The 13,107-nt window shown below is 40.7% G+C and overlaps 2 protein-coding genes across 2 annotated transcripts; one reads left to right on the top strand and one right to left on the bottom strand.

The window, feature by feature from the left end:
* The first annotated feature begins 524 nt into the window (after nt 1-524).
* LOC150031652 (uncharacterized) lies at nt 525-3,292 on the top strand. The gene is made up of 5 exons (XM_090308819.1): nt 525-667; nt 908-1,253; nt 1,400-1,501; nt 1,742-1,752; nt 1,883-3,292. The coding sequence occupies exons 1-5, from the start codon at nt 525-527 to the stop codon at nt 2,550-2,552; spliced, it is 1,272 nt and encodes a 423-aa protein (XP_090164945.1). The 3' UTR covers nt 2,553-3,292.
* A 4,860-nt stretch (nt 3,293-8,152) lies between these two features.
* LOC150031651 (uncharacterized) lies at nt 8,153-10,597 on the bottom strand. The gene is made up of 4 exons (XM_090308818.1): nt 10,330-10,597; nt 9,903-10,246; nt 9,291-9,476; nt 8,153-8,590 (listed from the first exon to the last, which is right to left on the bottom strand). The coding sequence occupies exons 1-4, from the start codon at nt 10,595-10,597 to the stop codon at nt 8,153-8,155; spliced, it is 1,236 nt and encodes a 411-aa protein (XP_090164944.1).
* Nucleotides 10,598-13,107: the final 2,510 nt, after the last annotated feature.

Raw genomic sequence — 13,107 nt, 5'->3', positions numbered from 1 at the left:
AGTGGAACTAGCACGACGAACAATGCTCGTCTGGTCAAGTGAGCCCCTCTCATTCTCTATAATCCCTATAGTTGCCCTGTATAAGCATTCTTAATATGCCCTGCTAATGAAAGCAAAAAAAAGCATAAGTTACCTCGTTCGTGCTCCCGTCTTTCCCGCTGCCATCTTCGGTGGATGGCCCCCTATCTCTTAAAGCTTCTATGCGACCCATGTAGCTATTTATTGGTGCCTTTGCTTCCCGCGGCTTCTTTTACTATAGCTCTGCCGCCATCCCTGCTATTTTTTATTCAACCGCTACAAGATCAACAATTCCATGAGCTTGGGCTTCTGTTGCTGACATAAAAACATCCCTTTCCATGTCTTCGGATACAACCCATAAGGGTTTGCCTGTTCTTTGTACATAAACCCTTGTGATGGTTTCGCGCAGCTTCAGTAGTTCTTCCGCTTCCAGGATAAATTCTCCCGTTTGTGCCTCATAAAAAGAACTAGCAGGTTGATGGATCATTACCCTGATGATTTCATAAATGGTTTTCTCTATCTCACATCATGATTATGAGGAAGATGCGAATAGAGATGCGGAAGTTCCTGTTGAAGTTAGAGGTGCAGGAGCAGTGAACATGACTCTTGCAGAAGAGGAAGAAATGCGCGGTAAAGAGGAGTTCCAGGCGTAGGAGTTCATTCCACTATAATAGGAGAAGCAGGTGCAAAAGTAGTAGCAGTAGCACGCGCTTCCCTAGTAGCAGGAAAGGAGAATCGAATTAGTGCGCTACCTTCCCCCCAAGGCCTCCTCGGTCTTCTTGGACTTGGTTTATGTCTGATTCCACCCGAACAGCTAATGTAGGGTTTTTTGGGGTAATGGCACCGGCACACTTTTCGTCTAAATAAGTTCTCTTTCGTCTGCCGATAGTTCTTACCTGCAAAGTGGAAAATATAGGAAAGAAAACAGCGGCACACACCTTGCGTCTGGCTCAAAGCTCTCTGCATACGATGGTGCTCCTCTCTCTGATGCAACAGAATCTCGTAGCATTGTTGGCGCCCTTCAGTACCTCACTCTCACCAGACCTGACATCCGCTATGCTTTCAATCAAGTTTGTCAGTTCATGCACGCTTTCACCATCGTACATCTCCAGGCTGTAAAACGCATCTTACGGTATCTGAAGGGTTCTCTTGGCCGTGGCCTAACCATCACTCCGGGTGGGAAGAAAGTCATTGCTAGCTCTTTGACCGGTGCTATTGAATCTCTTTCCAGAAGGGCTAGTCTAAAGCTAAGGCTGCTAAGTCAAATAAATCCTAACTGCTAAAGTAGAACTGATAGTAGTAGCGCATCAACAAGTGCCTTAGAGTTACATTTAACCTGAGCAGGAATTCTATTGCCATTGATTCTTTCAATCTAGTACAGGTTCTACATCTCACTCTGTCTGTAATTCTATACCTCTCATCGATATCAGTGTACTCTGTCTCATCGCGAGAAGAAGCTATCAGTGACTTTCTAGAGCGGACTGTAACTAAAGTTGTTATAGAATAAAATCAATTCAATGTTCCGTTCAATCTGTCTGTACTCCGTAGTTAATTAAATAGTTGCTATTTCTTTTCAATTGTTTGTGACTCATTCCTTCGGTCGAGCGTTCTTCGGACGTCGATCAATCTATCACAGGCCGCTCTGTCATTGTCTGATTTTTTGTTGTCTGATCACACTCGAAATGATGTATCTACTTATCGTATTTTTGCCCCTGCTCGGTAGTTCCGTAGCAGGTTTTTTCGGACGTTTTCTAGGATCAGAAGGAATCGATAGAATAGCGACTGGTCGAAATCTCGTACTTTTTGGAATCCTTTTTTTGAGCCTGATTCTTCTTTTTCGTCAATATTCTTTGAATTGAAATAGAAGATATGGCTCTCGAGTTGTATGTTTGATGTATATCTCCCTTCTTTGTTTCACCTCCCTCTTTTACTACTATCTACGCATCTACTTTGTTTCTTTGTTTGGTCTTTCTTTTTTGCAAATTCTGATTTTTGGTGTATTGGAGGGGGTTCCTTATGAGAGCCCAGCGAACTCCTCATCGGAAGATTCCTTCGGGCTCCAGGTCCTGTTGGAGCCTTGGCCCGTTACTCCAAATCTAGCTTTGGAGTCTTCCATGAGGAATAGAGTCTTAACATTGGAAAATGCTGACTCCATTTTTCTTCTGGGTAAGGAGAAAGGCGCATACTGGAGAGAAGTAAAAAACGACCTCTTATCTTGCTCCTCTCAAAGCGACTATTCTCGAATGAGATCATTCGAGAATAGGGATCTCCAGATCCGGGAGCTAAAACACTCATGTTACACTCTTTTTCAAAGAGTGCTTACTGAGCATCCCGCCTTGGCGGAAAAAGCCCCCTACAATCCTCAAGAATGCCTTCTCGACTTCTTTGACGAGAAGCTGAACGAGCTGGACACCCACCCTATCCCCGTGGAAAGAGACGGTAAGGAGCTCACTTTTTTAAGTGAACTTTTAAACGATCTCCGAAGACATGGGCCAACCTCCGCCTATATAAGGGAAATACTTGGTAACGAGTAACGAAAAAAATGGGGTAAAATCAAATAGGTCATAGGGTCGAACAGTTAAGGAGAGCTAGTCCCCGAAAATGCTCGTTTAGGGTGGGGTAAAGTGTGAACTTGGTAGCTCGTTCGTAACAAGGTAGCCGTAGGGGAACCTGTGGCTGGATTGAATCTTGATGAGTCGAAATTGCGTTTTTTGGCCGGGTCGAGATACACGTAGTTTTGTATAGGATGGAACCGAATCCGCTTCGCGAGGGCGCACGACTAGAAAATGGTGATCTCATTAGATCATTAGTGAAAGAAGGAAGGACCAACGACGATCCTATCCTAAAGGAGAAGGAGGAGTAGGAGAAGTCAGTCTTCTTTGAAGATCGAGGAATAAATCGGACAATTATGCCATTCGGAAGAAGTCTTCTACAGAGGGAAAGCCTGTTACGAGTAAGTGGAGAGGAAAGATCTCCAGAGATTCTTATCTCATTCCATTCCAGTGGCTCGACCAGTAACCAATGGCGAAAACTAAAAAATCCATGGTTTCCCGGTAGAACCCCATTTCGCCCAAGTTGTTGCGAAACCGGAAAAAAGAAGCGGTTTTTCGCACAGCTTGCTCATAGTGCAGGTCCCACTTGTATATTGTATTTGGCCGAAGAAGCATCGGACAGGTTGGAGTTCTTACCTTCTTGGGACTCTATGGACCAAGATCTGCTTTCATTATATGGGCAATACCGATCGACTTTAGTAGATCATATGGATGTAGAAAAAGCTTCGGATTTGAATGAATTGGAAACATCTCTTTTCCATTTCTATTTACCCAGTTCATATCTTTCTTTCGTGTGTTCCCGGGAGGAATTCGATCTCGGGATACCACCTAAATAACAGCGGCCAGAGGGTCAAATAGGTCGGGAAGAAAGAGTCTGAGGTCGGGTCGGACGACATACATCTTGGTTGGTTTCACCACCACTAGAGATTGGACATATATTCAATCTTTATTCGGTGGGACAAAAAAGAGATTATTATTTCATTTCAATAGCTGCAAGACCAAAACAGGGTGCAAAAAAGCGAAAGCCCTTCTTTTCACTTCCTCCCAGATACACGGCTTACATACCCGGCTCAACATTCTTGGAAAACAATCGAATCGAGGGTCCGGAGGAAAATTAGCCATTCAATCTTGTAAACTAATCGAGACCGAAATTGGAAAAAGAGATACGAACGGGGAGGAATAACCAATCGATGAAGGAACATGAAACCATTCTGTTTCAATAGAGGTACGAGAAACGGTTGGGGGCAATGAAGTAGGTGAAGTGGTTGGATTTTGCGAGCTGTTCCAACCACGGCTGGATGTGATTCCAAGAGCCGAACGAGAATGAATACCACACAGAAGAGTCAAGACCAGGCTCCCTAATAGAATGTTTAACCGATCCATTCCGGATCGACCGAATTGGTACGGAAGTTTTAACATGGGAAAACCACAGAAAACACAACTTATTTGAATAACCCGGTGACCTACCAATTGTAGAAGTAGGATCTTTGGCAAGCAATAAGCACTTAAATAATACAATTCGAGTGTACCATCTTCTTTCTCATTTCGAGGAAAAGGTGCGGGAGGAAAAGGAAACAACGGAGGGATCCGAATCGGACCTAAATGGGAATGACATGAAAAGTCTTTTTCAAAACCTAGCATTAAGGGCGTTACGACGATATACGAGAGGAATGGAGAAAAACTCGTGATTGGTGTGGAGGGGAAGATCCGTTTATGATATAGTGAAAGAAAGAGTCGTCTCATTTCCTTACTTCTTCGTTCTTTCAAATTCATTCACTTCAAGGCTGGTTCTGAACGCCGCGTAACATCATCTTCAACCAACCTCCACCGCCTTGTCTTATCCCGCCCTTTCGGTGCGTCCACTAAAGAATTGCTTATACACTAAATAGCTGCAACTATACGCTTACTAAAAGACTGACTTAGGCCAGCGTGAAACTAAGAAAGAGAGATGTGCCTAAAGCGGCATGCAAGCAAACTGTGCACGCTAAGAGAAAAGGAGAGATGTTCGAAATTACTATCACAATCAAGCCGCCCCCCTACCCTATCTCTAAAACTCTAAAAGGGCCCGTCACTTCGTTCGTACCTTCTTGGCTTAGGCTTCCAACTGAACTGACTTTATGGCCTTGCCTCCCTGCGCCTCCTCATTCTATGAGATCGTCACGTTTTCCCTGGTGGATGACGTAAGCCCCTCCAATTTACTCTTCATATTGGAGGATTTAATGATCTATGGAGTGCAATCCGGCTCTTACGCGGATTTCTTATCGACGTATTTAATGGAATGTATGTATTTTACATAGTTCGAGAGGAAAGGGAGGACGGGTTGGTTCGAGGACCCGTTGGTCAGAGAAACGAGTGAAACAAGGACTATGTGAAGTAAAGTCGCCGACTGCTACTAAGAACCTAACAGAACCAATGCATAAAAGGACCTCTAGACAATGTAGTTATGAATTGAAGGTAGTATAGCGATGAGGCAGCTGTCTAAGTGATGAGACGGTGGTTTTGAGGTATTGTTGGTATCTTTTCTTTCAAAAGAATGTAAGTCATCGCCGAGAAAGCTTTTCTTTTCTTTAGGGTGGATCATGATCATCTTTGAACACATTCTTCATCAGTTCAGTCTTACTAGTAGCTACCTTCTCGTCAGTATTTGGTATTTTCTCGTCTGATTCTAATCTTGGGTTAGTTACCTCTCTGAGTTCTTCTTTATCTAATAGCGTTCTGTCAACACTCAGACTAGTATCGACATCAGAAGTGAGCTGACTTTTCTCAGTATTCTCCTCTCTTTTTTCAGCTGAGAGAATTTCTCCATTAAACTTTGTTTGATTAAGAGTCAGTAAATTGAGATTTTGAATCTGTTGTGATTTGATTATTCGTTTTCCAATGTAATCTATGCAAGACAAGTCAAAGATATCAATTGGATTAGTATCGACCCAGACATCTTGTTGATATACTGGTATCCTCTTGGTCTCCGGCTTAATCCCAAGCCTGACCAATGTCTCTTTCTTTCTGATGTTAAGTGTGTGCCAATCAATCCGGAAGTTGGATTCCACAGGGACCTGTTGTGTACGAGATGGCTCCGCGTACTGTGACTCAAACCATTCAGGTTGGACCATGTTTTTCGCTGGTCCCTTGAACTTGAGTACATCGGTTCCATCTTTTGTAGTGTAGTAATAGGATTTCGGTGCTAAAAAGTATCCTTTCATGATTCTGTCCTCTAGCTTAAACTTCCCTAAGACTGAAGAAGAAATCACATCTTCCGGTAGTGGCTTACCAAGCACAACTGAGTCTGTGTCCGTGTAGTAGCAGTCCTCTCTTGAAATATAAGGGTACATATAGATCCTAGCAGCAGCCGTGACAGCAGCTGATAGTTGGACAGCTGAGTTCCTCGGTGGGTTCCAATAATCTTCGTTTGTCCCGGTATTGCTATGGTAGGCAACAATGTAGTAGTTATCGCAAAGCATATCAGCGAATATCAACTCACTATTTCTGATTAAATCTTTGTATCGACTTGAATCGCAGACCTCGGTTGTGGTGCTTTTAGGGTTAATGCCAAATCGACCGTATAACGAATTCATAAGGATCTTGTACACATAGGACAAGGACTCATTACCAGATCTCCTTGCCTCTAACCTGCTTTCAAAAAGTGAGCTAACAAAGTTCTTGAATGGGCTTTCCTTTCTCTCAAAGAGGTAGCCTGAGATTGGGAGAACAGTGTAGCCTAGATCTCTTGCATACTTTAACTCCTCGCTATAGTAGACTCCAACAAATTCCCCGGTTGGAAAGATGAGTGTTTCATTCTTGTCTCGATAGGGAAGAAAGGGCCTCTTCAGAGTCTTCGGACATACCACATATGCCTCAATAAAGCCAAAGATGCTATCTAAGTCCATGCCTTCCAGATTACCATGCCAGACAGGAACACCACCAGGCATTGGAAATTCCTTCATTACAAAGGGATAGAGAGAGTTCACATCGTAGTAGTCAAGGTTCTCCCCATATGGAATGTATGTATCTGTATGACCACCATAGTATGCACGCCTTATAAAGTTGTCTTCATTTTGGGTTGGGATGTGGATTGGCCAATTAGATACATCGTAGTATTTCATACGATAGATGCTTAGAGCAAGGGAAGAAAGGGTTATCTTGCTTTCTATGTCAATAGTGTACAGCTTCCTTCCAATATATCTCTTGTGCTTTTTGCATTACACCTCCAAGCAGCAGGATATCCTGCTTCATATAGTCTAACAAGTCTTTTTTCATTCTTGACAGATTTTCAGGTGTAACCTTATCATATTGAATAGACCCTTTCGAACCAAGAGCTGGGCATAAATTTGTAGCTAGTGAGCTCAGTTTGCCAGGGAGGAGATGAAAGGAGTCTCTAAAGCGGAATAACATCTTCTTATTGTTATTATAGACTGCTAACTCGTAAAGCATATTGTTCCTCATCAGTGGTTTTAGCTTGTAGTTCTTGTGATGACATGCTAGGTGCTTAAGCAATAAAATTCCATCGAATCGCGAGAAGTTGTGGAAGTAAATTGTGAGAATCTCTTTCTCTTTTCTAACTATCGCTGATATCCTCAATACCAAGTCACGAAGAACCTTAGTACTCCTTTCTTCAAAGGAATCCAGGACGATTGTGTAGTCCTCACTGAAGTAGGTATCCATCATCTGATCATTGATAGGTTTACCGGGACGAACCATCAAGAGACCAGCAGCATAAGGCATATGAACGTTATCAACCAGCAGAGTTTCGGTATCAGCAACAATGAATGGTTTCAGCTTAGTGCTAGATACTTTCAGCGCAGTGATATAGGTAGGATTGTTACGATGCTTTCTATTACCAATCTTTCTTGCTCTTATTGGATTGATCTCGCACAATTTGCCTTGAATGATTTCTGAAAGAGTGCTTTCTCTCTCCTTTTCTGATAAGGCTTTCCTTTCTTTCTTTTTACCCTCCATATAGACTCGAATCATCAGTCTTTTTATAAAATTCCCGTCGTAATGTTCAGCATATTTCAGTATATATCGTGATATATTTGCATAGATCTCTTTCATAGGAATTAACTGACTATCTTGAGTAGTTAAGGGGATAGCCTCACCAAGAGTAAATGAAAACTCCTCCCCGTAAGATCGCTTCATTGTAAATAGAATTGTGAACTTACCGTAACCTTCTAAGGATGGGTAAGCAAACTGGATTAAGAGATCCATTGTTGTTAGACAAAGAAGGTCAATATCGTTAACAAGAGGGTAAGGTTCGCGGAAGTTATGGGATGCTATGACTAGCCCTGAATGGGGGTCCTGATGTGAAGTTTGTTCAATCTTTTGATACAAGCGATTCAATAACAGTTCTGTTTTCTTGCTGTCATTGTCCTTGCATTTGTTTGCATCCTTCTTTCTCATCATTTTCATAATGTACACAATAATTGAATCCAGACCCATCAGACTTTTGCTGAATCTGGCGCTGGAAGTTATCCCACTGCTGAACATGAGCTTCCCAAGAAGGATTAGAATCACCGCATATATCACGAGTATAGTTCTCGTAAGAGGTCAGGATACCATTGATTTTCTCATTCCAAGTATCCTTCATACTATTGCTTTTCATTACCGATGGTATTTCTTTTTTCATTTAAGCATTTCTCAAGTATTTCTAATGGGATTACATTACTGATTGAGTACTCCCTGAGGTTTCCACCTACATTCTTTTGGATGAACTCGTTGAGAATTTTCAGTGGAGGACCCATTCCTCTAAAGACTTCGCTATAAAATTGAGGAAGAAAATCGCTATATGCAGCTGTTGTTATAAAGTTGTCGTATACAGTGTATATGGGTGCTCCATGATCAAGCATTAAGTCAATGACTTTCATTGCAATATAGGCATCCCTCTGATGGATGAAGTTTACGAAGGTAGAGATTGCTGTCTTCCTACGATCTCTCTTATCAGAAGATACTCTGAGAGTCACCCGACGCCTCTTCTTATGGAGTTTATCATAAACCCATATATTTATGGGTTCCATTTCCGTATAATCCTGTACCGTTGTAAAATAAGGGATACCATAAAAAACAGAGGACTATCAGAAGCAGATGCAATCCATCCTATATTTTTGATCAACTGCATCAAGCATTCCAAGCTATCATATTTCGTTTTCCAGAACTGAAAGCAGATTTTCGCAATAATGAAGCTTTCTGCTGGTGTGATGTAAAGAGCGAGATGTGATCTTAGATCACTGGCTACGCTAATTAATGTTTTCCCATAGATCTTAGGCATAAAGATACCTTTGACGAGATCACGATCAAAGTGTGTACAAACAATATATATTTGAGAGATTATCATCATTCTTCAGTTCTTCTTTCATGTACTCCATGAGCTCTTCAAAAGGATGAAAGAATAAACATCTTGGGATTTGCCATCCGAAGAACGAATGAGATTCGTTCTCTTAGCCAGAGTTTCATCCAACAAAAAGTAACTTATGATCTGATATGCACTCGCAGAGGCGTCTTGGGTAATTGGTATATTCAAATATGAAGACTTCCCATAAGAAGAAGTTAACACTCCGGATAAGAACTGAAAGGGGTGTTTTGCTTCCCGAGAAAACTCGAGTCAATCTTTCTGACTTTTGCCAAATACATTGGCATTTAACCAATGATCAACCTCTTGAGGGGTCTCGAAAGACTTGTAATGGAACGCTATAGCACAATTAGCATTTTTGCGGAAATCCTTCTCACTACGGATTGTTTTGTGGCTTTCATCCGCTCCGCAAAGACTATCAAGCTTCTTGCTAGATCACGATCATGGAAATGCAAGATACCACTGCGGTAGATTCTACCACGGAAATCCAGAAAGGCTGGCAAATCAAACTGATACCCATCGTAGGCTTTTGCCAGATTGAGCATCAATTTCTCAGTGTTAGCACGCTGTATGAACTTATATAAAGTTTGTACCAACTTGGTATAACTACATACAGTTTGAATACGATTATCAATCAAGTAGAATTTTCTAAGTCAGATTGAAACTTCATTAATCTGAATTGAAGTGAGCATATTAGGCATGAGTAAACCATTTGAAACTAAGGTATCCATATTCTCCATAATATAAGTCAACAAATTACTGTTGATTTGAAAGGGCTGACCCTGCAGCTTGTTCAGAACTCTACACAGACTTTTTTGACATCCAATTTCCATATCAAAATTATTAATGTTACTGGAACTTAACAGACGGAAACGATCATATATATCCCCTGTTAGGGTACTTAAGTAACCCCCAGCTAGATCAGACAGACTTTGAGGGGATGATTTATTACATGTTTTTTTGACACTCCCCCAATCTAATGGTTTACATACCATAGGTAGGTTGAACTTGATCGGAAGTAATGATACATCAAAGCAGCAAACAGCATAGAGATTCTTCGGAATGAAATATGAACCTTTCCTTTTCATCAGTACATGATTTTGATCTAAATCATTTGTCAATGAGATCAATTTCCTGTCCAACAGGAATGTAATTAACAAGGATCCGATAGAATACGATTTCTTGACGTTTATTTGATCTGTAGACGAAGCGTTCTGATCATGAACTTCTAACATCTCTGGTTTCACTTTGAGAGTTCGAAGACTACGTTTTCTCAATAATAATGCTTGTTTCCTCACATTAGACTCCAGTTGTTCAATCAACGATGAAACACGAACTAAAGAATTGTTATGACTACCGGAATGAAACATCATACATAGAACATGTACTATTAATGCCTCAATCGTATCGTATATTGACCAAATTCATTAAGTAATGAAATTGCATTCTCGTCTGATAAAGATGATTTCAGATAATCCTTTGCATTTATACCATCAGGTGTAATTAACATCTTAATTATGTTTGGAACCGTCCTGAAAATTGAGATTTCATCGAATGTCATTGTCAGATCCTCTATCTCCATCTGCATTGATAATAATTCTTCATCAGATAATGGGAATCTTGATTTTGCATCATTCAATATATCAAAAACTTTCTCCTTATACTGAGCAGACTTACTCTCTCTCATTATATATGGTTTGATAACCTTCAAAAAAAGTGCCCCAAAATCGAACTAATTCATTGAATGCATCCTGCTGCATTTGTTCTTCTTTCATTAAGAAATGAGTAATCCACTCGTTGTGACAGAACCTAAGGGAGATTGAGAATTGCATAGGGTTCAAAATAGTCTCGAGTCAAGAGAGAATACCGCTGCTGATAAAGAAAAAGATCTTTTTTTGTTCACCAAATTCTACATAACTATCATTAAGTAGAAAAACACCTTTTATAAGATCTTCAATATAGTGGAAGGTACATTGAGTGAATGAGAACTCTCAAATGGAGGTAAGTATGCTAAAATAGAGATAGAGTATTATGATTTCTGTCTTAAGATAAGAGATAATCTTATATGTAAAAAGAGGGAGGTGTGTAGTAGATATTATGGAAAGACAAATTATATAGAGCTACATCATATATATGTCTAAAGAGTCCTTTTAAGGCTTGTGTACTTTTTTTTTTACCAGCCTTGGGTTGGAAAGAGTGCTTCTGCGTTAGAGTGAATTTACTCACTCCCACTTACACTTGCACCTATTGTTTGTAGCCTTGTCTATTACAGTAAAGGAAGGAGTGCATTTTGACCATTGCCAGCATCTACAAGAGCTCAGTCCTTTCTCGCCTCGACAAGATCAGCGCCAACCGTTCCTGCTTCGGCAAAAGTGCTCGCATCTCCCCTCGACAGCAGCTACGACAATACTTGCATCTCCAACGGGAACGTTAGAAGCTATTCCCGCATCGCCTACAGCTTCGCCTTTCTCAGTAAGAATAAGAGCTGCGACAAGAGCTACAGCATCGGCAAGAGTTCCTGCTTGACTTTCATTCAAAAAGATCCATTAGGATATAAAAAAAACTCTGCTTGAGATACTACTTCCGGGTTCAAAGCTAGATAGCAGGAGTAGAGCTACTCAGCTAAAGCAGCATCAACTTCGGGCTACAGATAAGAAGAAAAGCATTGAGCAAGGCACTTACTTCTCGAGCTCCCATTCCGATCCTCTCCCTTTAGTCGAGTGTATTAGATAACCTTCTAGAGTATATTCTAGAACCTTTCAGTCTCTTCCTCTTCCTATTCTATAAATAAATCAAACTTATGAAGCACGATTCATAAGACCTCGATCCATTTCATTTCCATATCCACCTTATGAGATCCACTATCTAATAGAACAACCACTCTGAATTTCATATGATACAACAACTACAACTGACTCTTCTACTCTATGATATTGACTAGTTTGAATCTTCTTAGATATTCATTTCTTCTATCTCATTAGTCTAGTATTCGAGCTTTGATATAGATTCCCGCTTACCATTGGACAGTCACTATGTATGTCACTTGCTTTCACTCACTAGAAGAAGATATGAGACTTAGCTATTCATTCCGGAAGTTACTATACTATGCTTAACTCTTCCTATGTCTGCTCGAACAGGAAAGCCTTACGATAAACCGTTAGCCCGATGTTAGGATCTATATGTATTTTCTTTTCATTGTGAAATTCTTTATTACATATAGATGATGAAAACAGACTACTATACAGCTGTCTTAAGTTCGGGTCAGATGGATCACTCAATGCAAGTGTATTAATTTCATTTGGATTTGGCAATCAAGTTGGAATAGAATAATCAATCCTGGCTAGCTTTCAGGACCAATTGAAGGCCCCCCGGCCGGAATGCGGTAGGCGAATGTTCCCATAGAAGGGTTTGACCCCGTACATCAACTGAATGTCTTTCTTTTCTTTAGACGTCTTCCTCTATCTTAGTTATATGAGTTCTATACGATTTCTTCTTCTTTTATGGAAGTCAATGACAAGCGGACTATTCTAGGAAGGAAGGAAAGAGTGGTTTTCATTATTCTATGGAACCAGAGAGATTCTAGTTTTCGGGCATAAGAAACAAGAGTTGAGAGCGAAAGCACTTCCGATCTGAGGCCTGACTCGAGGCTAATCAGCTGTGTAAAGGCTAGTGGCACGGTTAGCTCAAACCCCGCGGGGAAGCAAGTTTCCATACAGAGAATCAGAAGAAGAGCTATGTAATAGAGAATTGTTGCCAAAAACTCAGGAAGGAGCAAGTTTCGAACCCGTAAGGGATAGGTACTCATAAAGGGAAACAGAATCTGCTTTCTCTATTGACATATAAGAGTCTCGACTTGAGCGCGACGCCTGCTCTAAGTCCTGTATTCTCCAACTAAATAAAATAAGCGCTAGCTTTAGCACTTTTTCAAGACAAGCACTAAGCTAAAGCAAGAGATGCCACAGGAGAATGGAATAAGTAGGAGAATTGTAGCCGACCTCTTAAGTAACATAGCGCAACTCAACGAAAGGAAATGAAAATGTTTGCGTATTCAGATGTGAAATGAACGGAATGATCAGTGAGTTGGAGATGTTTTTTAGATTGTTAGATCAAAACTACAAACTGAATCAAAATGAGTACTCATTGCTTTCAGTTAAAGATCTTTCTAATTTGAAAAACAGACTTCTATATCTGTGTGAT

This window comes from Benincasa hispida, unplaced genomic scaffold (assembly GCF_027475165.1).
Source record: "Benincasa hispida cultivar pf3 unplaced genomic scaffold, pf3_genome.v1.1 HicScf1027, whole genome shotgun sequence".
In the NCBI taxonomy this organism is placed as follows: Eukaryota; Viridiplantae; Streptophyta; class Magnoliopsida; order Cucurbitales; family Cucurbitaceae; genus Benincasa; species Benincasa hispida.
Note: the sequence above shows the minus strand (reverse complement) of the source record. Positions and strands in the feature narration are given on the sequence as shown.